Here is a 27,128-nt window from a genome sequence, read left to right as displayed (position 1 = left end):
GCAGTGAAAATTGGTGTGAGAGTTATTTTTCAAGTTAGTATTGGTGGCAAGAGACAAGCGATTGCTTTACATTTATGATAGTCAAACCGTTCTGGAAAGTACTTGCATAGCATTGAATGCTTTTGTTACCAGTAACATTTAAAACAATTGGTGTCATACAAAAAGTTCACTTTTCTATTAAAAAGAATGAGCATCTCAGCTTCTCTTGGGCTGCAGTGTAAGAGATATGCAGACTCATCATTAATACGTTAGTAAGCACTGACAGAATGACCCAGCACCCACACACAACTACCTGGAGGAATAACATAACCCAAGTGTCTGGAAGTTAGAGAAGATAACATTTGTTTTGTTAGATGTCTGTTATTCAGACAGTGATTAATGCTGTTAAATACATCTGTAAGGAATCTTACAACACCAGGTTATAGTCCAACTGTTTTATTTGAAAATCACAAGCTTTCGGAGGCTTTCTCCTTCGTCAGGTGAGTGTGGGATTCCATGGAAGGTTACCGCATTTATAGTCAGAGAACAATACCTGGTGATTACAGATAATCTTTCCAACTGCCCGTTGTCAGGGCAATCAAAGTGTTCAGACATAGAGATGTTACCTACAGGAACACCGAATATACAAACGGCCAGAACAAAAGACAGAGACACAGAGACATCCAAAAGGAAGAGAAAGACAGAGAATGACCCGTTGTATTAAAAACAGATAACTTTTATTCACTGGTGGGGTTACGTGTAGCGTGACATGAACCCAAGATCCCGGTTGAGGCCGTCTTCAGGGGTGCAGAACTTGGCTATCAATTTCTGCTCGACGATTTTGCGTTGTCGTGTGTCTCGAAGGCCGCCTTGGAGAACGCTTACCCGAAGATTGGTGGCTGAATGTCCTTGACTGCTAAAGTGTTCCCCGACTGGGAGGGAACCCTCCTGTCTGGCAATTGTTGCGTGGTGTCCGTTCATCCGTTGTCGCAGTATCTGCATGGTCTCGCCGATGTACCATGCTCCGGGGCATCCTTTCCTGCAACGTATGAGGTAGACAACGTTGGCCGAGTCACAGGAGTATGAACCATGTACCTGGTGGGTGGTGTCCTCTCGTGTGATGGTGGTATCTGTGTCGATGATCTGGCATGTCTTGCAGAGGTTGCCGTGGCAGGGTTGTGTGGTGTCGTGGATGCTGTTCTCCTGAAAGCTGGGTAATTTGCTGCGAACGATGGTCTGTTTGAAGGCGAGTAGTGGAGGTGTGGGGATGGCCTTAGCGAGGTGTTCGTCGTCATCGATGACATGTTGAAGGCTGCGGAGAACACGGCGTAGTTTCTCCGATCCGGGGAAGTACTGGACGACGAAGGGTACTCTGTTGGTTGCGTCCCGTGTTAGTCTTCTGAGGAGGTCTATGTGATTTTTTGCTGTGGCCCGTCGAAACTGTCGATCGACGAGTCGAGCGTCATATCCCGTTCTTACGAGGGCGTCTTTCAGCGTCTGCAGGTGTCCATCGCGTTCCTCCTTGTCTGAGCAGATCCTGTGTAGTCACAGGGCCTGTCCATAGGTGATGGCCTCTTAGACGTGGTTAGGGTGGGAGCTGGAAAAGTGGAGCATCATGAGGTTGTCCGTGGGCTTGCGGTAGTGAGAGGTGCTGAGGTGCCCTTCTTTGATGGAGATTCGTATGTCCAAGAAAGTAGCCGATTCTGAGGAGTAGTCCATGGTTCAAAAAGGGGTGTAAAGGATAAACCCAGCAACTACACGCCAGTCAGTTTAAACTTGGTGATGGGGAAGCTTTTAGAAACGATAATCCGGAACAAAATTAATAGTCACTTGGACAGGTGTGGATTAATAAGGGAAAGCCAGCATGGATTGGTTAAAGGCAAATCATGTTTAACTAACTTGATTGAGATTTTGATGAACAGAAGGTTGATGCGGGCAATGGAATTGATGATGTGTATATGGACTTTCAAAAAGCATTTGATAGTGTCCTTGGCCCAACCATCTTCAGCTGCTTCACCAATGACCTTCCCTCCAACATAAGGTCAGAAATGGGGATGTTCGCCGATGATTGCACAGTGTTCAGTTCCATTCGCAACCCCTCAGAGAATGAAGCAGTCCGAGCCCGCATGCAGCAAGACCTGAACAACATCCAGGCTTGGGCTCATAAGTGGCAAGTAACATTCATGCCAGATAAGTGCCAGGCAATGACCATCTCCAACAAGAGAGAGTCTAACCACCTCCCCTTGACATTCAACGGCATTACAATCGCCGAATCCCCCACGATCAACATCCTGGGGGTCACCATTGACCAGAAACTTAACTGGACCAGCCATATAAATACTGTGGCTACGAGAGCAGGTCAGAGGCTGGGTATTCTGCGGCGAGTGACTCACCTCCTGACTCCCCAAAGCCTTTCCACTAACTACAAGGCACAAGTCAGGAGTGTGATGGAATACTCTCCACTTGCTTGGATGAGTGCAGCTCCAACAACACTCAAGAAGCTTGACACCATCCAAGATAAAGCAGCCCGCTTGATTGGCACCCCATCCACCACCCTAAACATTCACTCCCTTCACCACCGGCACACTGTGGCTGCAGTGTGTACCATCCACAGGATGCACTGCAGCAACTCGCCAAGGTTTCTTCGACAGCACCTCCCAAACCCGCGACCTCTACCACCTAGAAGGACAAGAGCAGCAGGCACATGGGAACACCAGCACCTGCACGTTCCCTTCCAAGTCACACAGCATCCCGACTTGGGAAATATATCGCCGTTCCTTCATCGTCGCTGGGTCAAAATCCTGGAACTCCCTACCTAACAGCACTGTGGGAGAACCTTCACCACACGGACTGCAGCGGTACAAGAAGGCGGCTCACCACCTCCTTCTCAAGGGCAATTAGGGATGGGCAATAAATGCCAGCCTCGCCAGCGACACCCACATCCCATGAACGAATACAAAAAAAAAATGCCACATAATAGGCTTGTCAGCAAAATTGAAGTCCAGGGAATAAAAGGGGCAGTGGCAGCATGGATACGAAATTGGCTAAGTGACAGGAAACAGTATTGATGAACGGTTGTTTTTCAGACTAGAGGAAGATATCCACTGGTGTTACGCAGGGGTCGGTACTAGGACTACTGCTTTTTAAAAAATATATATTAACGACTTGGTCTTGTGTGTACAGGGCACAATTTCAAAATTTGCAGATGACACAAAACTTGGAAGTATAGTAAACAGTGAGGAGGATAGTAGTAGACTTCAAGAGGACATAGACAGGCTGATTGAATGGACGCAGTCATGGCAGATGAAATTTAACAGATAGGGGTGAAGTGATACATTTTGGAAGGAAGAATAAGGAGAGGCAATATAAACTAAGTGGTACAATTTTAAAAGGGATGCAGGAACAGAGAGACCTGGAGTATGTGCGCACAAATCTTTGAAGGTGGCAATACAGGTTGAGAAAGCAGTTAACAAAAAGCACATGGGATCATAGGCTTTGTAAAAATAGAGGCATAGAGTACAAAAGCAAGGAAGTTATGATGAACCTTTATAAAACACTGGTTCAGCCACAACTGGAGTATTGTGTCCAGTTCTGGGCACTGCATTTTAGGAAGGATGTGAAGGCCTTAGGTAGGGTGCAGAAAAGATTTACTGGAATGATTCCAGGGATGAGGGACTTCAGTTATGTGGATAGACTGGAGAAGCTGGGGTTGTTCTCCTTAGAGCAGAAAAGTTTAAGAGGAGGTTTGATAGATGCGTTCAAAAATCATGAAAAGTTTAGATAAAGTAAACACAAAGAAACTGTTCCCAATGGCAGAAGGATCGAGACCCAGAGGACACAGATTTAAGGTGATTGGCAAAAGAATCATAGGCAACGAGGAAAAACTTTTTTTTGTTTTTATGCAGCGAATAGTTATGATCTGGAATGTGCTGCCTGAAAGGGTGGTGGAAGCAGATTCAATCATGGCTTTCAAAAAGGATTTGGATAAATAGTTGAAGGGAAAAAATTTGCAGGGCTACAGGGCAAGAGTGGGGGATTGGGACTAATTGGATTGCTCTTACAAAAAGCCAGCATGGGCTCGATGGACCAAATGGCCTCATTCTAGTCCTAAAGCCAGTGCAGGGGAAGACAATGAGGCAGTGATCCAGGTGTTAAAAGGACTGAGCCATGAGGATAGCCTGGGCCTCTCTATCCTCAATAAAGTGATAATCTGTCACTCCTCTGCCACAACAAAAACTATTCTAGAGGGGATCTTATGGATAGTTACTAGGATTGAATTTACCTTTTCTGTCACAATGACAAGAGGGCAAGGTTCAGAATTGTGAAGGGAAAGTTTAGGATGGATGGCAGAAGGTATTTTGTTTGAGAGGGTGATCAACAACTGGAGTGTGTTACCAAGAAGACTGGCTAAGATCTACACAATAAACTAATTTGAGAAACATCCAGATGCTGTAAAAGGTGGTAGGATTGATATTCTGAAAGGATGAGATTAAATGAGCTGAACAATCTTTTTCTGAACATACTTAGTGATCTAGTGGATGTGGTGCACCTGGATATAGTGCACATTTTGCCATATATCCATATACCATTGAAACTAATTTCCTTCTCTCTTACAATGGTTTATTTTAGAAGTGTTTTCTCAAAATTCTGATTAATTATGAATACTATTGCTGCAAGTGGGATAAATTAACTATGGTAGGATTAAATTCTTGTAGGTCTCATTTATTTACAGAGCTCTATTCTATAATTTTTAAGAGCCTCTGACACATGAACTAAATGCAGTCATGAGCTTCAGAGATCCTGGCTGGAGTTACACAGTAATTTGCATTTACTGTATAGAGCACCAGTTAAAGCCCATCTCTTTGCAGTTCTGGTTCCTTTGCCACTTGAAGGTTACAGTATTATTGCCCTCAACAGGGCGAAGCATGGGGAATCAGGACACCTAATCTCAGGAATCCACATTGTAGCTAGGTGAGGGAAGTTCTAGTTCAAAAAGATGGAACTCCAGCATGATTTAATAAAAGCTTTGATATGAATGAAAAGAAATGACAAAGTTAATTTTGTTGAATTGTTCATACTGGTGAAGGAGTCAAAAACTACAAGACATCATTTATAAATTAGAAGCAGGAAATTCACACACAACTATTACACACAAAAAAAGGTAATGAGACATTTGAAATAAAGTTACCAGGGAAGTCTGTTGAGGAAAGTGATAGATGGATATAAAAGTTATATTTCTGGAAAAAAGAGGGAATCCAGTGAGATGACAAAAAGCAGAAAAAGAGATTGAGCACAGTTCCAAAAATCTATTTACCTCTCATCTGTTCCATCATTTTGCAATAAGATTTCACCTCAAACTATGGTTTCACTTGTCACAGTTAAATCACTTGCAAGATAACTGTTCCCATCAGACTAAATGACTAACTTTGTTTTTAAATTGAGCTTGACTGATGTAAATGAGAGAATGATAGGCACTTTAATGTTCAAATATTCCATCCTCTGATCCAGTCATTTTTTCCCCTCCTAAGTCTGTGCTCCTGGAGAGGAGAGGTTTGTACTGGGAAATAGACCATTTTCCATTTCAAGCACTCCACAATTGGATGCCATTCAGAAGTAGAGCAAATCCCAAAGTGCCTCAGCCACAAACTCAGGACTGCCACCAGTATGAGTGTGCCACAGTAGGGGCTGTTTTTTGAAAACTAGATTAAGTCTCCAAATCATAACCAGTAGACAGAAGAGATTTTCATCCCATCAAGCCAGGGTGAGTTTGAACCCAGCTCCCAAAGACCAGTGTCTAACCCACTGCACCACCCAAGGAAATTAATAGTCTGTGTAGTAGCCCAATGAAAATTGAGTGAACCAATTCAAAGCAGACACCCACACAGCACCAGCTCTGAACAAAACTCATTAGTTTTTTTTTCTACCTGAACGCACCTGGTCACGTGTCCAGATTAAACTGGCATTACCGCCCCGGATTGCAAACTGCTATTTCTTTCTGGCTGCCAGATGGCAATAACTCCGACCCAGTTTTACAGATCATTACACTAGTTAGTACTGTAATATAGTGGATAGAATTTTTGCATGCCCCTTCTATGGCACCATTAAGATGATGTGGAGATGCCGGTGATGGACTGGGGTGGACAAATGTAAGGAATCTTACAACACCAGGTTATAGTCCAACAATTTTATTTTAAAATCACAAGCTTTCGGAGATTATCTCCTTCGTCAGGTGAGTGAGTGAAAGGTTCTCAAATCGCATATCTTATATTAGGCTGGGACACACTCACACCAAAGGTGTTGGTGTTCAGACAGGTTAGCCACGGAAAACAGTTCTGAATACACAATGGTCAGATTACAAAGCCAGAGAGAGAAAGAGACCCGAAAGGCAGAGAGAGAATTAAGATGAGCAAGAACTGTGGCAGGAGTTATGCTAAGTGGGTAAAGTGATCACCAGTTCAGCAGACATTTTTTTAATGAATTGAGTGATGTTTGTTCTGACGCATTACTGGCAACAAAATGAGGTGCGGTGATTAAAATAATCTTGAATAGAATTAATATATAAAAACCAGATGCTCCATTGTCCAGGAACAGGACATTTTTTCCTTGCATTAACAGTAACATTCCTTAAAGTTATGATTCAGCCTCCCTCCAGATATTCTCTATTTGTGCTGAATACAAGTCATTTTCCACAAACAAGCACACACTTTCTATGAACTGTAACTTGACCCTATGTGCAAAGTACCTAGGGTAGTGGGCCTCCAGGAGAACAATCAACCTTATCATTGAGGTGTGCCCTGGAGAGAATGAGATACCACTACATTCCTGATTTCTCCAGCTGACAAAAAAACACTGACAGACTGCTAGCTCAGACTAAAACTTCATTTTTCTTTATGAAGATTAACGAACAAGTCAGCAGATTAATACCAAATACCGTGTTATGTTGACCAACATAAATTCTTGCACAGTATTAAAGGACTTCTTTTATTACCACTTTAGGTCAACAGGCCCTCATCCTCATGTTTTTGCCGGTGAACTAGGTGTGGAAAATTTCACTGGCAGCAACGGGTGGTTTAGTCGTTTCAAGGCTCAGTATGGTAGTGTACAGAAGAAAATAGTGGTGAGGGTAAGTTTAAACTTACCTTGAGTGGAAAACTCAGCCAGGAAATTCTGCAGAACTACAATTTGAACCATATTTATAACTCAGACTTAGTGTTTTTTTAAAAAGCGTACCCTGGACAAAACTTAAAGGACAACCTTGTACTGGGGGTAAACAACAAAGACAGAATTTCAGTTTTCATCACTGCCATTGAATTGTGCTGGGAGGTGTCTGCTTATGTCGACAAAATTAGAATTGTTCCCAGCATGTCAATGTAAGTTGGTAGGACTGTAGCTCCAATGTCTTATCTGCTCTCTTCAGCAACTTGAAACCTTACTAAAAAAATTACTAGAGAAATGAACCCGAGTTCTGCGATAAGCCCCCAAATCATATAATGGCCATAACAAACTGAGAAAGTGGAAAACCTGGGCCCACAGATATCACTCTTCCCTTTGATTTCCAAACCAACATAAAGGATTGAAAAAGATAATTTCACAATTAAAATTTTTGCTTACACTGTATCAGAGACAGCTGATGAGACAGCGAGAGCGAACACACAACGAGCAGGGGAATGAGATCAAACTTTTACACTGCGCAACCAAAACGTACAAAACAAGGTGTATTTGAAGAGCCTTGATAATGACTACAGCTGTTATTACCCAAATGGATACATTGCATACAACAATCAAACCATTCACATCACATATTGCAAAATTGCAATTTTTTTTTTAAGCACGGGTCAGACTTTGAAAAATATTGGTGTTTCTTGATACTATGGTGGTGATGTCCATAAACCCGAGCTCATCCAAAACTCTGCTGCCCGTACCCTAACCCGCACCAAGTCCTGCTCACCCATCACCCCTGTGCTCGCTGACTTACATTAGCTCCTGGTCCACCAATGCCTTGATTTTAAAATTCTCATGCAAATTAATTCTAATTTTCCCAATGAAAGAATTTATTAAAATTGTCATCTGTACATTTATACAAATCAAGTATTTCACCAATTATTTACAGTGCAAAATTTAATATAAGCAGAGCAGTTAGATACAACAATTAAAGTAGAAAGACTTCACCGCATTAGGCAATTTGCAAAGGTTAAAATGTTTCCATTTAGATGTCACCAGGCTTGTGAGCGCGCAGAGGAAACAAAGTTTAGACCATAATCCAAAATATACATTACTGCTACCAGCACTACTGAATATACACACTGTACAAAACCACAAACAATAAGTGCATGTCTGTGATTCAACAGTAAACCTGCACTTTGGTTCAGTTTTCCACATTTCATTGCAATGTTTAAACTTACTGGAATTTTTAAACTTGGTTGTTTGCTATTTGAAGAATTCATCAGTATTTCTTTTCCTTTTTAAAATCTAGTACAATTCGGAAATTGTAATTTTTTTTACCATCCAAGTGTATTAATAAAAATATGCACTTTAATAGAAAAAAGCCTTTACTAACTTTAGAATACACCTCCTAAAGTATGATGATATGGAAATCAATTTGAAGTTATCATTCAGAAGTTACCTTTTAATGCATTGATATCAAACAAAATGTAACAGAGGTGCTAATGAAGGTTTTGTTGCAAAAAAAATCACAAAAATGGAAGCAATAATGTTAAGAAAGTAAGTGCAAACCTTGATCTGATTTTCATATTGGTAAGCAAGATGTTCAAGACACTTATCCATTGTTGCAAACATTTAAAAAGTATAACTAACATGGGTGAAATGGAACTGCAACAGACCTTTTATCCAAGACTCATTATATCCTTCAACATTTGATGATGTGGAACACCTGAAGAAAGATACATTTGACCAGGCTAGAGGCCCTCTAAAAATCAAGATTTACAAATTAAACACTTACTACTATGGAAGTATAATAAGTACAAGATGGGAGATCATTTAAGCTAAACTCAGACTGTGTTAAGAGTTAATTGAGAGTTGAGTTCATAGGTTAATAAATTAATAGCATCATGGATAAACATATGGCTGGAGATTAAACAGATAATTATTTAACAGGATCAACAGGGTTATTTGTTCTCATTTCTATCGACTTCAGGATAGTCAAACATTTTATTGTTTCATGAAATAATTCTATTATGCTTCCAGATCATTTATCTAATTGGCATTCTCAATACAGCACCCAAAAACAATTTTTTCAAATGCTGAATAAAATGGTTTGAACTAGAACCTAGTCAGTCAGCTTCTTATTCTGTCCCCCCCACCCCCTCTTTTCCCTTTAAAATTCTGTGGAAATTACATGCATGTCAGAATGTACACATTTCACTAACTTGTCATCTTGGAGATCAGACAACCATTGCATCCTTCCTCTTCCCCTTCCCCCCCCACCATTGTTCATTAACAACAGCCTATCAAGTCACTGATGGAAAAGTTTATATTTAAAAGATGGATATTAAGTGTAATGTTTGCACATTCGTTATGTGAAACAGCTGGTCAGAACTGTGTTATAGATACACATAGGGCATCACACCATTAGCTTGCAAATGGACTCATAGCACTCCCACTATACACATACTGGCCCAAAATCAAAAGCATGACATGCACATTCATAGTTCACCCCAGTTATTCTACAATAGAGAATCATTGGACAGTCAGGTGTATTACAGATGTTCAAATGATCCAAAGTTGGAGTTCTTTCAGGAGCAGCAGATAACCTACACATATCCAATGGAAGGTCACAATACGAGGGATAAGGTAGGATAGTTGCACAGTCACATGGAACAATGTTCCCAAATCATCAGGAAATACAGAACCAATGTCTTAGTCACCATACTGTGAAGTTAAACATAGCCAGGTTTTCAGAAGATCAGTGTGTGTTATGCATGTTGCACAGTACAGCTAATGGTATCACCCCCAGTATTGGGGAATTTAAAAGTTCAGGTAATGCTTGGCTGCTTTTACTTTGTAAATCTGTGCTGTCAGTTACAAATAAAGTAGGTTGCTGGAAGCTTCTAGTAGGTGCAGGCTGGTTGTTTCTTCATCCTTTTTGATTAGCAGCATGTTCCTCTTCCTTACCTTGGTCTGCAACAAGGCAATTTTTGAACTGATCAACACACCCTGTTGTGGCCAATATTTCATGACTGATTTCTAGGATTGGCAAAGTTCTGATCAGTGGCAGGCAGACTGTGGATTTTTGTAGCACAATGGCTATGAACAAGACCACCATCTGGATATCGCACAAATACTGGTTCAGTGAAAAAGCCCCGGCATACTTGGCAGACTTTTTTTTCTGAAAATGTAATAATGTTTCCTCTTGATTTTACCTGAAAGGGGTGGAGTAGAAAACAAAAACAGGGGACTATATTTCAGTTCAAGATCTTAAACTTGCACAGGAAAAATTACTAATAACTATGCGACACAGTATATTATTACAAGTCACCTTGAGTGCAAGAATTGGAACTGAAAAAATAAAACTATACTTTTAATGTTGCATAGTACAAAACACAAATGTAGTGGGTATAATAATCTTTGTCTATCATGCCCTGGATTTTGAAAAATTACTTTTTGGGTGCTGCCGTTTGGAAGTGTTGATTCCACCCCCATATGCTTAACAACCTTATGCCAACAGCCTCTGCCCTCACTTTGCTTGTTCTTTGCCTGCTATTGAAGCTTTCCTATCTTGTGACCGACAGAAAATGAAAAATAAAATGCACATTTTGCAACGTAATAGGGTGCAGCTGGAGGCAACTGTATAATGGACAGCATTTTATGGTTTTGATCCTAGTGAAATCACATCAGAATACCAGGATCAAACTGGTCAGTCGTATTTCTTACGGCCTAATGTATACCCCATATGGAAGTGACCCAAGACAAAGAGGGTGATTTTAAATCCCAGTTGAAAATAGTTGTTTTTTTTGGGATGCCACCACAAAACTGTTGGACTTGGCATTCCCAGTGGGAAGCCTATACTTCTCCGCGCCGACGTTAAACCCGGAAATGAAGCCGGGTTGCAGTTGCGACCCAAAAAAAACTATTTTCAACTTCCACCCGTCCTTGGGGTTTAAAATCACCCCCAAAGCCTCCCATATTGGTGTCCAAAACAGACAAGCAGTGTGTGTATTGAGGTTAATCTTCCATCACTACACTTTAATAGCAGATGTTTATTCTTCAACTCAATGAGACCTGCTTAGCTTGGAGAGAGACAGAGAATTGCATTCTCTTCAATAGACTTTAACCAAACATGTCCTCCCAGCTTCCCTGGGAGAGTCTCAGCATGCGTTGTGAGATCACTGACTGGACACCACAAGTACAGCCTTGGGCTACATTAGACCTTGGTCCAAAGAAAAGATAAGCAATAAACGTAGTGCACTGTGCATTCGCTCACAGGTGAGTGTTGTTGGAGGCGGTGTAGTGCCTACGACAGGTATAAACCTGAATCAGGAGAGAGCAATGCCATGAAGACAGACTGCAGAGAAGAGACAAGGGAGGTAGATGGAATAGCCATTGGTGTCAAAAGTGGTGGAGGGGTTGAAGAGAATTATGAAACTGTTGAAGTCACACATGAAGTCATTTGTGACTTTGACCAGTGCAGTATCATTGCTGTGCATGGGTGAAATCAGATTGGAGGGTCTCAGATAAGGAATGGTGGGAGCTTGGTTGAAACACCACATTCCAGATTTGTGACAGAATCTTTCATGTAGAACCATAATCACCACTATAGCATCTTGTTTTCTCAGTCACTCCTTTCCATTCTTTAGTCGCATGACATGACAGTCAGGGACATTCTATTCCAATCTTGCCATATGCTGGTTTTAGAACTGACTTACACATTTGGCATTTTCTTGTGATGTCCCAGATAAATTTTAAACACAACTGTTTATGGTACTTATTCCAGGAACTTAAATGCTTTAATTATTTGCATATCAATGGTGGATGCAGGTTCAAGACCTGCTCCATTCAGTTCAGGACATGAGCAACAGAGAACAAAAAAGGCACTGAGCAGAGGCTGTGGTAGCTCCCAGAAAGAGAAGAGGGAGAAAAAAAAATTCAGGCATTTCAGAAAAAGATTTCTGGCACTTCTTGGTAACTAACTCCAAGAGACACCAGCAGTGACCCAAGAGCAGGCTGTGTGCATATCCTCTCAGTTGTGGAGACCATACCAGGTGGACAAAGAAAAGGAGGACAAAAATATAAAGAGGCTCTTAACCAACTACCCCCATAATAACATTATAAAAGAAAGGAAAAATGCATAGGAGTGAAAATATGAAATTAAAGAAAAAGTAAAGCAGAGTGAAACCCCATCACAGCAGGAGATGAAAGTGCATCACTGGAGCTTTAATTTATTTCACTACACCTACACTGCATTTTGATGGAATAGAGGCCTTTCTGAACAGAGCCAAATAAAACGAACAGATATAAAAATATGCCCACTTAGTGTCTACCTTTTGACTTCTTACAATAGTCTTAGTTAGAATCTTTTATCCATCTTAACTATTAGCAATAATTTTAAAGCTGGTTGAGAAATAATTTATTGGTAAATATGACATTTATGTACAGCTGTTAAGTGTGCAAACTTAGTATCTGCTGTTCAATAATGTGGGGAGAGGGGGGAAAAAGTTTGAGGTTACCGTGCAATACAAATTTTCTTGGCCATAACGAAAATATGGGAGATAGATTTGAATTTTCTTTAATGCTGTCTAGTTTACCTTGTTCATCCATTCAACAATAACTTCCATTTTTTAGCACCTTTAGCGTAGGAAAATGGTCCAAGGCACTTCACAAATGTAATCAGACAAAAACAGACACGGAGGCAAAGAAGGAGCTATTAAAATGAGTGACAAGGTTGGTCAAAGAGGTAGGTTTTAAGGAGGACGAGAGAGAGGAGGAGAGGTTTGGGGAGGGAATTGCAGAGCTTAGGGCTAAGATACCTGGAGGCACAGCCACCAATGGTGGGGCAAAGAGAGCAAGGGATGTGCAAGAGGTCAGAGCTGGAGCAACGCAGAGTTCTTGGAGAGTTGTAGGGCTGGAGGAGGTCTCAAATAGGGAGGAAACAAGGCCATGAAGGGAATGGAACATGACGAGAATTTTAAATTGGAGGCGTTGTCGGACCGTGAGTCATTGTAGATCGGTGAGCACAGGAGTGATGGGTAAGCAGGACTTGGTGCGAGTTAGGTTACGGATAGCAGAGTTTTGGATGAGCTCAACTTTATGGAGGGTGGGAGGACAGCCAGCAGTACATTCGAATAGTTGGATCTGGAGATGTCAAAACATGGATGAGGGTTTCAGCAGCAGATCGGTTGAGGCAGGGCCAGAGACAGCCGATGTTACAGAAGTGGAAGTATGCGGTCTTTGTGATGGAGGATATGGAATCGGAAGCTCAGCTCTGAGGCAAATAGAACACTGATAACGCAAATAGAACGTTGCAAATAATCTGGTTCAAACAAACAAGGGCCCAGGAGATGGAATCCATGGCGAGGCCAGAGTTTGTGGGGGAGGGGGACGAAGGCAATGGTTCCAGTCTTCCCAATAATTGGAGGAAATTGCAGCTCATTCAGGACCGGATGTGGGACATGCAGGCTGACAATACTAAGGTAGTGAAAGGGTCAAGAGAGGTGGTGGGGAGGTAGAGCTGCACGTCATCAGCGTGCATGTGGAACCTGACACCATGTCTTTAGATATCACCACCAAGGGGCAACGTGTATATGAGGAACAGCATGGGGCCAAGGATAGATGCTTAGGGGACTTCGTAGGAAATGGTTTGGGGGCAGGAAGAGAAGCCATTGCTGGGGATTCTCTGGCTACTATTGTTGAGGTTAAAATGGAAGCAAGTGAGGGCAGTCCCACTCCGCTGGACAAGGGAGGAGAGGCAGTCGACTATACCACCTGCCACATCAAAGGCTGCAGAGGTTGAGAAGGATGAGGAGGGATGATGTACCATGGTCAGTCACAGATGTCGTGACTGATTAGGGCCGTTTCGATGCTGTGGCAGGGGTGGAAACCTGATTGATGAGGTTCAAACATGGAGTTGTGGGAAAGATGGGCAGAGATTTGGGAGGCGACAATATTTTCAAGGACTTGACAGGAAATGGAGGTTGAGATGGGGCAGCAGATTGCAAGAGGGGTTGAGGGTTTTTTTTTTTTTTGAGAGGGTGATGACAGCAGTTTTGAAAGAGAGGGGGACAGTACTTGAAGAGGGAACCGCTTACAATGTCAGCTAGCATATGGGGCCAGGAAGGGAAGTTGGGTGGTCAGCAGTTTAGTGGGAATGGGGTCGAAAGCAGGAGATGGGTCTCATGGATAAGATGCGCTCAGAAGGCATGAGGAGAGATAGGAGAGAAACTACAGAAACACAGGTTCAGAGCTAGGGCAGAGGCAGCTGAACAGATTGTTTCAATCTTATTAAAAATGAAGTGGATGGTCTCAATCTTATTAACAATGAAGTCCAAGAGTTCCTCGCACTTGTTGTTGGAGGTGAGAGCGGAAGGGGCAGGGGAGAGTGGCTTAAGGAGACAGTTGATAGACGAGAAAAGGCGGCGTAAGTTATCTTTGTATTCCAGAGTGATCCTGGGTATTGAGCAGTTTTGCAGAGGACAACATAGCACTTGCTGTTGTCCATCCAGATCTGGCAATGAATGTTTCTATGAACAACTGGTTTAGCCATAGAAAATAGGAGTAGTAGGCCATTCGGCCCTTCGAGCCTGCTCCGCCATTCAGTATGATCATGGCTGATCCTCTATCAATACCATATTCCCGCTCTCTCCCCATACCCCTTGATGCCTTGTGTCTAGAAATCTATCTAGCTCCTTGTTAAATATATTCAGTGACTTGGCCTCCACAGCCTTCTGTAGTAGGGAATTCCACAGGTTCACCACCTTGAGTGAAGAAATTTCTCCTCATCTCAGTCCTAAATGTCCTACCCCATATCAGAGACTGCGACCCCTCGTTCTGGACCCCCCCCCCCCAGCCAGGGAAAACATCCTCCCTGCATCCAGTCTGTCTCGCCCTGCCAGAATTTTATACGTTTCAATGAGATCCCCTCTCATTCTTCTAAACTCGAGTGAATACAGGCTCAGTCGACCCAATCTCTCCTCATAAGACAGTCCTGCCATCCCAGGAATCAGTCTGGTGAACCTTCGCTGCACTCCCACTATGGCAAGTATATCCTTTCTTAGGTAAGGAGACCAAAACTGCACACAATACTCCAGGTGTAGTCTCACCAAGGCCCTGCATAACTGCAGCAAGACATCCTTGCTCCTGTACTCAAATCCTTTTGCAATGAATGCCAACATACCATTTGTCTTCCTGACTGTTTGCTGCAGCTGCATGTTTGCTTTCAGTGACTGGTGTACAAGGACACCCAGGTCACTTTGTACATCAACTTTTCTCAATCTATCACCATTTAAATAATACTCTGCCTTTCTGTTTTTCCTTCTGAAGTGGATAACTTCACATTTATCCACATTATACTGCATCTGCCATGTATTTGCCCACTCACTCAAATTGTCTCAATCGCCTTGAAGCCCCTTTGCATCCTCCTCACAACTCATGATCCCACCTAGTTTTGTGTCATCAGCAAAATTGGAAATATTACATTTGGTTCCAGATCATTGATATATATTGTGAATAGCTGGGGCCCAAGCACTGATCCTTGCGGTACCCCACTAGTCACTGCCTGCCATCCCGAAAAAGACCCATTTATTCCTACTCTGTTTCCTATCCATTAACCAATTTTTAATCCATGCCAGTATGTTACCCCCAATCCCATGTGCTCTAATTTTGCACACTAACCTCTTATGTGGGACTTTATCAAAGGCCTCCTGAAAATTCAAATAAACCACACCCACTGGTTCTCCCTTATCTATTCTACCAGTTACATCCTCAAAAAACTCCAGTAGGTTTCTCAAACATGATTTCCCTTTCATAAATCCATGTTGCCTTAGAAAATATCAATGGGATTAGACAAAGTGTCCTGTTATCACTTTATATATAATAGACTTTAGCATTTTCCCTACTACTGATGTCAGGCTAAACAGTCTGTAGTTCCCTGTTTTCTCTCTCCCTCCTTTTTTAAATAGTGGGGTTACATTTGCCACCCTCCAATCTGCAGGAACTGTTCCATAATCTATAGAATTTTGGAAGATGACAACTAATGCATCCACTATTTCCATGGCTACCTCTTTTAGTACTCTGGGATGCAGATCATCAGGCCCTGGGGATTTATCGGCTTTCAGGCCCATTAATTTCGCCAGCACTTTTTTTTTTACTAATACTAATTTCCTTTACTTTGTCCTTTTCACTAGTTCCTTGGTTCCCTAGCATTCCTGGAAAGTTATTTGTGTCCTCTTCCATGAAAACAGAGCCAAAGTATTTGTTTAATTGCTTTGCCATTTCCTTGTTCCCCATTTCTGACTGTAAGGGATCTACATTTGTCTTCACTAATCTTTCTTTTTACATACATGTAGAAGCTTTACCAGTCCACTTTTATGTTCCTTGCAAGTTTACTCACTATTTTTCCCCTCTTAATCAATTTCTTGGTGCTTTTTTGCTGAATTCTAAACTACTCTCAATCCTCAGGCTTGCTACTTTTTCTGGCAACTTTATATGAATCCTCTTTGGATCTAATACTATCCTTAATTTCTTTTGTTACCCATGGTTGGATCGCTTTTCCTTTTGTCTTTTTGTGCCAGAAAGGAATGTATAATTGTTGCAATTCATGCATTTGTTCCTTAAATGTTAGCCATTGCCTATCCACTGTCATGCCTTTTAATGAAGCTTCCCAATCTATCATAGCCAACTCACTCCTCATATCTTCGTAGTTTCCTTTGTTTAGATTTAGGACCCAATTTCAGATTGGACTACTTCACTTTCCATCTTAATGAAGAATTCCATCATGTGATAGATTCTATCACTGTTCACCAGGTACGTTGAAATCTGTGCCCCTTGGACTCTAGGGAGCAAAGGTGGTCAGCCATACTGGGGGCAGCGGGAGGAACAACCTAGGTGGGAGAGGGGAATGGTTTTACTGGGCATCAAAAGCAGAGGTGAGGAAGTAATTGAGCAAATAGACAGGAACATGGGAACAGGAGTAGGCCATTCAGCCCCTCAAGTTTGTTCCGCCATTCTGTTAGATCATGGTTGATCTGTATCTCAACTCCATTTACCCGCCTTTGATCTATAATTGCTTAATACCCTTACCAAACAAAAATCGGTCAATCTCAGTCTTGAAAATTTAAATTGACCCAGCATTCACAGCCTTTTCGGAAAGAGTTTCAGATTTCCTCTACCCTTGAACAAGTGATTTCACTTGTGAATGGCCCAGCTTTAATTTTATAATTGTACCCCCTTGATCTGGATTCACCCACCAGAGAAAATAATTTCTGATTCTACAGTACTCTACCTATTCTCGGTCAGCCTTGGCTTGGTGGTAGCACTCTCACCTCCACGGCAGAAGGTTTTGCGCTCAAGTTCCACTCGAGACTTGAGCACAATCTAGGCTGATACTTCAGTACAGTACTGAGGGAGCGCTGCACTTTCGGAGATGCCGTTTTTTGGATGAGACGTTAAAACGAGGCCCCGTCTGCTGTCTCAGTTGGATGTAGAAGATTCCATAGCACTAGTCGAAGATGAGAAGGGCAGTTCTCCCCAGTGTCCCAGCCAATATTTATCCCTCAACCAACATCACAAACAGATTATCTGGTTATTATCTCATTGCTGTGCGCAAATTGGCTGTTGCTTTTCTCTACGTTACAACAGTGACAACACGAATAGCAATTCAATAGCTGTGAAGTGCTGAATCTGGAGGATGTGAAAGGTGCTATATAAAATGCAAGTTCTTTCCGTAGCGAATCCCTTTATCACTTTAAACACCTCAATTAGATCACCCCCTCAACTTTCTAATTTATGTAATCTGTCCCCATAATTTAACCCTCAACTCATTTTGGTGAATCTGCATTGCACCCCCTTCCAAGGCCAATATATCCTTCCTGAGGTGCGATGCCCAAATGGGTTGCATCCCAGATAGGGTCGGACAAAGGCTCTGTACGACTGAAGTATAACTTCCTCCCCTTTCTTTTCCAGCCCCCTCGAGATAAAAAACAATTGATTAGCGTTTTTGATTACATTTCGTACCTGTACGCTATCTTTTTGCTATGTGTGTACTTGGACACCTAAATCCCTTTGCTCCTCCACAGTTCCTAGTCTCTTGCCATTAAGAAAATATTCTGATGTGTCTCTTTTGGATCCAAAGTGATTGGCCCCTCACTTCCCTACATTGAATTCCATCTGCTACAGTTTTGCCCACTCACTCAATCAGTATATATCCCTTTGTAACCCCCATCTACACAAGTTACTGTGCCTCCTAACTTAGTGCCATCTACAAATTTCGATATACAACTCCCTATCCCTTCATCCAAGTCATTAATATATATGGTGAAAAGCTGAGGCCCCAGTACAGATCCCTGGGAACCCACTTGTCACATCGCCAATCAAACTACATTCCCTTTATCTCTACTCTGTCTCCTAACTCTCAAACAATTACAAACCCAAGTCACAAGGTTACCTACAATTGTGCTTTTATTATTTTACTAATAATCTCTTATATGGAACCTTATCAAATGCTTTCTGGAAGTCCATATAAAACACTTCCTATCCACCATGTTAATGACTTCCTCAAAAAATTGAACTAGGTTAGACAGATATGACCTACCCGTCACAAATCCACGCTAACTCCCTTTGCTCAGCTGAAGTATCAATGTGGACAGAGGGCCAAAGGTGAGATAGTTCAGAGTTTGAAAGAGCAGTTGTAAGTGACTTTGGGGGAAGAGTTTTTTTTCAGGGCCGAATGCAGAAAGTAGTGGGATTGGAAGGAGGAAAGTGAGTGGTGAGGGATACAAGGCAGTGATCAGAGATAGCCTTGTCTGTGATTGAAAATAGAGGCGCCATATGAGATGGCAAGGTCAAGGGAGTGGTCATAAATATGGGAAGGAGTTCAGATGGAGAGGGGAGTTAAGGGAAGACAGGTGAGCAGTGAAAATCAGAGGAGATAAGGCAAGGTAAGTTAATAAGTCACCGCTCAGTGCAGAGGCTGAGGGAGGAACGGAGCGATGATATCTCGGTGAAAAACTCAGGGTGGGGCTTGGGTGGGTGAGTGTGGAGAACGATTTTAAAAAGGAGTGAGTGTCGAGGGTGAAACAAGATGGTGAGGTGCTCAAAAAAGATTCCAGAGGAGTAGGGGGAGAGACCAAGATAAGATTTGAAGATAAGGGCTACCATGGTGGTTTGGGTGTGCTAGATACTAGAAAATGTAACCAGGCGGGGAGGCTTCAGTAAAGAGTAAGGTGTCGTCACCAATAAGCCAAGTTTCCTTCAAGGCAATTATGTCAATGCAATCATCCATATTAAAGTGGTGAACAGCATAGACCTTGGTCGCAAGCGAACTGCCATTCTGGAGGGAATGCAGAGAGGGGCAGTGATTGTTGATCTGCTGGCAGAGTCCATGGTGGAAGGGGTGAGCTGGACGGGAAGAAGGTTGGCGAGATTAGTCCAAGGCTCTTTGGGAACAATACAGAACATAACACACAGGAGCAGGAGTAGGCCATAGGCCCGTGAGCCTGCTTTGAAGTACATTAGCATAAATAAAATACTGTCTTACAAACATATTGGTTTTGGAGGTTTCAATTATATTAAATCAAATCACTGTATAGAATAGTATAACCAAGATAAAAAGGACTACATAGGTATACTAGTTAGGGATTACAGGTTCTTTTTAGTTATTACTTTAACGTAGGAACGTAAACACAAATTTAGAATAATTATATTCTAGCATTTGACATTTAATTTTTTTTAAACTTCGCCTAACACCCGGAAGTTTAAAAATGTCACAGAATAATTTAATTGAATTGCTTCCTTCTACTGAAAGCTACCCACCTTTGTGTATTTATAAATTAAGTTTTCGGATCTTGCTAAGCCCAATGAAAGTTCTGCTGTGCATTTAGAATGAAAGCTCGCTCTCATTGCCCCAGTTAGGAATGGTGAAAGCAGCTGTATTGACCAATTCTCTGGGATCAGCTGTAGAACGCGAACTGCATCAAACTCAACTGCATGGTTATTTAGAAGGTCCACACCAGCCATTACTAATGCATCACTGGTGACACCTGAGTGCAGGTAAAGGGCTAACAACATGTGGAAGAGCCTCTGTCTATATGAAGGTTCCTTGCCATTAGAATTCCACAAACAGTAGTCCTCAGCTGCTTGGAAATCCTTTAACTTGTGAACCAGGATTTCAAGAGCTTTATCATGTTGTTCTAATTTTCCATGCAGTATTGCACATTCCATGTGGAGGTCAGTGTCTTCAATTTTACCTGCCAAAAAAAAAAGGGGGGGGGGGTGGGAGGAGAAATGGGGGAAAATACGTATTAGTTTCCACTAACAAAATGCTGAGTTTCTATTCTTATCGACAATGTAGTAAGTGTAAAGTGATTGCTTTTCAAAGCCAACTGAGGATACTCTTTGTATTTCAGTCCATTACAAAAATATGAACAATACATAGTGATGCATGCAACAAACCATGCACAAAAGGCAGAGACAGTTGTCAAAACGAAGGCTACATTTCATAATTGCCCTCCCTACCCACCCCCATAATCAGGCCATTGTATCGTGCCACAGAACACAACCCCTAAAGTTTGTATGGGACTGGGAGGGGGTTGGAGGAGGAGAAAGACATTAAGGCAGTGTAAAGTACTCCCTGCTTTAAAAAAGTCCCACAATCTCTAATTTTCATGCCTATTTTTAAAATCCCTTGGAGATCTGTAATTTCAATTCTTCACTCTCCAAGAAAATACTCCACTGCTGTCAGTCGGCAGCTTGATAAGGAATCCAGTAGATGGGACTCGAGTTTGTACAGATTTTTCTTATTCAAGCATTTCCTGATCAGTGCTCAAGGCAAACCTAGATGTCAGTCCATGCCAACCCATATAGAGCTACTTGCTGGTAATCCAGCAGTAGGCATCAGCTGATGTTAACAGGACAGCTCACTACAGAAGGGATGTGTGAAATTGTGGGTATCCTCAAGCTTGAAAAGCAGAAATGAATGGCTCTTGCCGAGATAGGTAGATAAATCTAGCATTTAGTTGGAAGAAACAATGCTGTACATTGAAAGTACTACTTATCCATTTTTTATGCAATGCAAACATAGTCTATAAAAATCACATTTTCAAGCCATAATGCAAATCTAAATATTACTAATCATATTTTGCATTGCTTTCAAGTATTTAACTAACAGCAGTATGTTGGCAGGTTATACCTAGCAAAAGATGAACTCTATAGAGACTAGAGTGTTGGAGCAGGTTCTTGAGACTGTTACGTGCTGAAGTTAGTTCTTCTGAAATGCTCCCTGTCTGGGAGCACAATCCTAGAACTTTATCCAAGTACAATACAGCCAAATGAGTGTGGTACTTCTCCTTCTGTAGATGCAAATAGATCAAGGATAATTTACTCCAATGATAAAAATTGAAAAAACAAATTTATAACAGAAATTTGATATGGGGGTACGAGAGCCATCAAGTAGCCAGATGGCCCACAATGTTCTTTTCTGATCCTGTACATTCCCATGATCCTATCACAACCACCAGATTTGGACCAAATTCTGGTGAAAGGTCATTGACCTGAAACGTTAACTGTTTCTTTCTCCACAGATGCTCCCTGCGTATTTCCAGCATTTTCTGTATTCATTATACTACAAGGTACCTTCCAGCATTAAATTTCTAAACTAATGTTTTCCAATAAAGGTTAGTTCAAGAGTGACAGCTGTATCAATTTGGCATGGAGGAATAATAGCACTATTAATCATAAAAAGTTTAAGTCTCTGGTTATATGCATAGCTTAAATATTCCAGCAGAAACAAAGTTGCATGTGTATTTTTTAATCTTGGGTTTTCCCACAGAAAGAATGTTATGTCCCACATTTATGAATCAGAAATATTAAAATATTTTTCAAATCCCAAACTGCATATTTGTATTACTAGGTTTGCTGAAGATTTACCTGAATATTTCTCTCAAATACTAAGTGTTCCAAGTATATAACAACAGCTTTCTTGTACTTGTGAAGGTAGTTGACAATGTCATCTGGATTCATACGGCTCGTCTGGTTTTCATCCAAAGGTCGTCTTGTGAAAATCTGGATACCAATCTATAACCACAAAAAAGGAAAATGACAGTCACTAAGGATTCTAAATGTCAAATTTCTGTTGATTTATCACTATTTTTCACCAAAAGGAGCAACGTAACAAGACACAAGCTTTGGGAATTTCTTAATTATTCATATAAATCCAAGTCTACAATTGGTTGACAGATGGGGTTTACAGCGAATGAACACGCCCTCTATAACTCCTTCCCCCCCACTCCAGTGTGCCACTCAATCTAGCAGGCTTGCTAGACTAGACAAAATTCACTCCCAGGGATGACTCAAATGACAGACAAGCTCTGGGGAACTGAACTTGCAATCATCTGAATCAGACGTTATAGATTGTGTACATTTTTATGTCAGTTAGATTTCTTTTTTTAAAAAAAAGAATCTTCAGATGGAAAAAGTGCGCTTCACAACAGATTGATGTACAGTCTTATTCAGGACTAATTCCCAAGCCAGTTGGTGCTTAATTTAATATTTGCTAGTTAATAGATCTGATTTTATTATTAAACTTTATTATTGCCATACACCTACATAAAGCACAGTTTAACACTGCAGAGATTACACTACATATTGTAACAGTTCTTTAGTTTTCAAAAACCCAATTTCTTTCAAGCCTCCATTTCTTGCATCCACTAGGAACTTGCACCATTTTCTCTAATACACCGCTGGTGCTCGTAATGGTAATTAGTAAATCTGTCCTTGTATACAAGCTATATTTGTGAATAAAATAAATTTGTGCTACAAAAGATTAGTCCATGTGAAATGAATTCAGCAGATTTTTTTTAACAAAAGAAAAAGACAATTATAGTAATAAAACAAAGTTGCATTTGTAAACTATTAGAGGAACCCGCTTTGTACATTGTGCATTCAAAGTTTTTCCAGATGAGACCAGGTTACAAAACAGTAATAAGGAACATTAAGATCATGAGAACTCATTTAGCATCTGCATCCATGAAATGAAAGACAAACCTCTTCATTTTTCTGCAAAGCCCAGTCTGCATACCTCCACACCAGTTCACGGTTAGAGCAGAAACTGAGAAAATCCACAATATACTCAAAAAGATCTGAACGAGTTGTATCCTGGAGCTGTCCATCAACTATCTTCACCCACAACTATTAAGAAAAAAGTGAGAAAAAGAAAGTGTATAAATGCCTCAATTCATCAGAAATAACCTCAATAAAGTATTTTAAGTATGTGTTTAGATCATGCCATTTTTTGAATAGAAAAGGCAGTTCTATCGAGGTGATGGAGATTGCAATGTATATACTTACGAATTCCTTCCCCCCCCAAATAAAGCCTAGTATTAATAAGTACCCAAGTATTAAGTTACAACCTCAAAGGCCTTCACTATGTGCACAATCATCTCATGTTCAAACTGCTATGTCACTACTACTCTCAAAGACAACTGAAGCAGAACGACACTTCAGCATTGACAAAATCAGAATCTTACAGCACAGGAGACCATTTGGCTCACTGGGCCGATGCCAGCTCGCTGGAAGGAAAATCTACAGTCTTGTCCCACATACCCTTTAAAATTTTCTTCAAATATTCACCCACTTTCCTCGTGAATTTTGCTTCCACTATTATTTTTAGTACAGCAGTCCATGTCTTTAATAGACAACTGCATAAAAAAGAAAATTCACCTAATCTCTCCCTTCATTCCTTTAGTGATCTTAACTTTATGCCCTCTAGTTAATGACTCACCACCAGTGGAAATAGTTACCCTCCCCCCCCACCCACCCCCATTTATCTTCCCAAAACCCCTCAATTTTGAACACCTCTATCAGATCTCTTCTAAAATGGGGAGACCAAACACAGATTAGGTGGACACTTTGTCAAACCTCAGTCTGTTCACAAATATGACTCAAGCTCACTGTTACTTCAGTTCCCCATCCCACTCCAATTTGGCCTCCTTCACTGTTCCAGTTAAGCTCAACGTAAAATTAAGGAACAGCAGTCTCTGTGCACGTGTGTTTTTTCCCTTTGTCCGGTTTCTTTTTAAAAGCTAGTCATCTGTAATTTTACAATTTTGACAATGGCTCTACACCTCAAATGTTAAGGTATCTGTTCTTTCCAAAGATGCTAACTGACCTGAGTGTTTAAAATTTTCTGTTTTTGTTTCACATTTTCAGAATCTGCAGTATTTTGCTTTTTCTCCTCAACCTTCTTTGCTCTAATGAAATGTCACCTCATAACTGAAGCCCATCATCTCTGGTATCTTACTGAATCTCACCTACATTCTCTCCTGGACATCCATTCCTAAAGTAAGGCATCCAAAATTCTAACAGTAGCTTAATCACTGATTTGTACAGATCTAGCATTGGTTCTTTACTTTTCTACTTATGTCCCTATACAGTAACCCAAAATTTGTCCACAATAGCCTCAAGTGTTCATCTTCAAAAAAATACACCAAATTAATTTTTTGAAATTCAATGAGGTGTACGCTGGCAGCAAAGTCTAGATTAAGATACAAGTTTCTGCACACCAATTTTGGAAAGCTGGTAAAGACAATGACTAATCTGAAGGCAAACCCCTTGTCCTAAACCTCTCCACCTCCATCTCCATCTCCTCTAAGACTCTCCTTAAAAGCCACCTCTTTTGACCAAGCTTTTAGTCATCCCTCCCAATATCACCTCCTTTGGCTCGGTACCAATTTTTGTCTAATTAAACTTCTGTGAAATGCCTTGGGATACTTTTTACATATTAAAAGGAACTATGACTCACATTTATATAGTGAAGATTCAAAAAATTTAAATTTAAAAACCAATATAGCACAAAGCGGTTAGCCTCAATCAGGGCTGCTACTATCACTCAGTTTCTGAAGTAGAGAGTGATAAAATGACTTGGTCTAAATTAGGTTCCCAGTACTCAGCTTCTCAGCCAGGATTTCACTCCTGATTGCTCTGCTGTGGCCCCAATGGAAGTGCTTGTGGATATCACGCAAGAATAGGATTAAGCTTGACTGTATTCCCGACACACCGTCTGGCTCACATGAAAAATTTAAACTAATAGTAATAAATTGACTACACATCTGGGTGTTAATTGTTGCTTGTCATGGCCCCAAGAGTACACCATATACCAGGCTCACTCCAATCAATTCTCCCTTTCAAATTTGGCACGAGTGAAATACACTTCCGTACGATCATCGAATCGTACAGCACGGAAGGAGGCCATTCAGCTCATCGTGCCTGTGCCGGCTCTTAGAAAGAGCTATCCAATTAGTCCCATTCCCCTGCTCTTTCCCCATAGCTTTGCAAAATTTCTCCCCTTCAAGCATTTATCCAATTCCTTTTTGAAAGTTATTATTGAATCTGCTTCCACCACCCTTTCAGGCAGTGCATTCCAAATCATAACTCGCTGTGTAAATTTTTGTTTCCCCCTCATGTCACCTTAGGTTCTTTTGCCAATTAACTTAAAACTGCGTCCTCTGATTATTGACCCATCTGCCACTGGAAACAGCTTCTTCTTATTTACTCTAAAAGAACCCCTCATGATTTTTAACACCCATCAAACCTCTCCTAAACCTTTTCTACTCAAAGAACAACTCTCGTTTCTCTAATCTCTCCACGTAACTGAGGTTTTTCATCCCTGGTATCATTCTAGTAAATCTCCTTTGCACCCTCTCTAAGGCCTTGACATCGTTCCTAAAGCATGGTTCACAGAATCAGCCACAATACTCCAGCTGAGGCCAAATATTTTATAAAGGTTCATCATAGCTTCCTTGCTTTTGTACTTTATTTATAAAGCCAAGGATCCCATATCCCTTAACCGAACACAAGAAATAGGAGAAGGCCATACTGCCACTCGAGCCTGCTCCGCCATTTAATAAGATAAAGGCTGATCTTTGACCTCAACTCCATGTTCCTGCCCTATCCCTATATCCGATGGAGTCCAAAAATCTAAGGATTGAATATACTCAACGACTGAGCAACCACAGCCCTCACCGGTAGTGAATTCCAAAGATTCACCATGAGTGAAGAAATTCCTATCTCAGTCCTAAATCATCCACTCCTTAGTCCCCCAGTTCTAGACACTCCAGCCAGAGGAAACAGCCTCTCCGCATCTACTCTGTCAAGCTCTCTAAGAATTTTATACGTTTCAATGAGATCTCTTCTCATTCTTCTAAACTCGAGAGTATAGGCCCATTCTACTCAATCTCTCCTCATAGGACAATCCTCTCATCCCAGGAATCAATCTAGTGAACCTTCATTGCACCCCCTCTAAGGAAAGTATATCCTTCCTTAGGTAAAGAGACCAAAACTGTACACAGTACTCCAGATGTGGTCTCACCAGAGCCTTGTACAATTGTGGCAAGAATTCTTTACTCTTGTACTCCAACCCCCTTGCAATAAAAGCCAACTTATCATTTGCCTTCCTAATTGCTTATTGTAGCCGCATGTTAACTTTGTGTTTCGTGGACAAGGACACCTAAATCTCTGAATTCCAACATTTAATAGTTTCTCACCATTTAAAAAATATTCTGTTTTTCTATTCTGCCTACCAAAGTGAATAACTTCACATTTCCCCACATTATACTCCATCTGCCATCTTCTTGCCCACTTAACCTGTCCATATCCCTTTGCAGTCTGTCCTCCTTACAGCTTACTTTCCCACCTAGCTTTGTATCATCAGCAAGCTTGGATACATTACACTCGGTCCCTTCATCTAAGTCATTAATATAGATTGTAAACAGCGGAGGCCCAAGCACTGATCTTCCCCCAACTCCACTAGTTACCACCTGCCAACCTGAATATAACCCGTTTATTCCTACTCTGTTTTCTGTCCATTAATCAATCCTCTATCTATGCTAATATATTACCCACAATCCCATAAGCCCTTACCTTGTATAACAACCTTGTGTGACACCTTAGCAAATGCCTTTTGAAAATCCCAATATACTACATCCACT

At 41.2% G+C, this 27,128-nt stretch overlaps 1 protein-coding gene across 3 annotated transcripts in view; it reads right to left on the bottom strand.

The window, feature by feature from the left end:
* Nucleotides 1-8,006: 8,006 nt before the first annotated feature.
* Nucleotides 8,007-27,128, bottom strand: part of tgfbrap1 (transforming growth factor, beta receptor associated protein 1) — a 69,890-nt gene continuing 50,768 nt past the window's right edge. For 2 of the 3 annotated variants that reach the window (XM_067986199.1, XM_067986198.1), the window contains 5 exons: nucleotides 23,188-23,331; nucleotides 22,072-22,218; nucleotides 21,335-21,494; nucleotides 19,960-20,393; nucleotides 8,007-10,358 (listed from right to left, as the gene is read on the bottom strand). In XM_067986199.1, the coding sequence (XP_067842300.1) occupies nucleotides 10,170-10,358; nucleotides 19,960-20,393; nucleotides 21,335-21,494; nucleotides 22,072-22,218; nucleotides 23,188-23,331 (1,074 nt within the window). In that variant the 3' untranslated portion in view covers nucleotides 8,007-10,169. Of the gene's footprint in view, nucleotides 10,359-19,453; nucleotides 19,546-19,959; nucleotides 20,394-21,334; nucleotides 21,495-22,071; nucleotides 22,219-23,187; nucleotides 23,332-27,128 lie in introns of all 3 variants that reach the window. The other variant, XM_067986200.1, reaches the window with a different exon arrangement.

This window comes from Heptranchias perlo, chromosome 6 (genome assembly GCF_035084215.1).
Source record: "Heptranchias perlo isolate sHepPer1 chromosome 6, sHepPer1.hap1, whole genome shotgun sequence".
Lineage (NCBI taxonomy): Eukaryota > Metazoa > Chordata > Chondrichthyes > Hexanchiformes > Hexanchidae > Heptranchias > Heptranchias perlo.
Note: the sequence above shows the minus strand (reverse complement) of the source record. Positions and strands in the feature narration are given on the sequence as shown.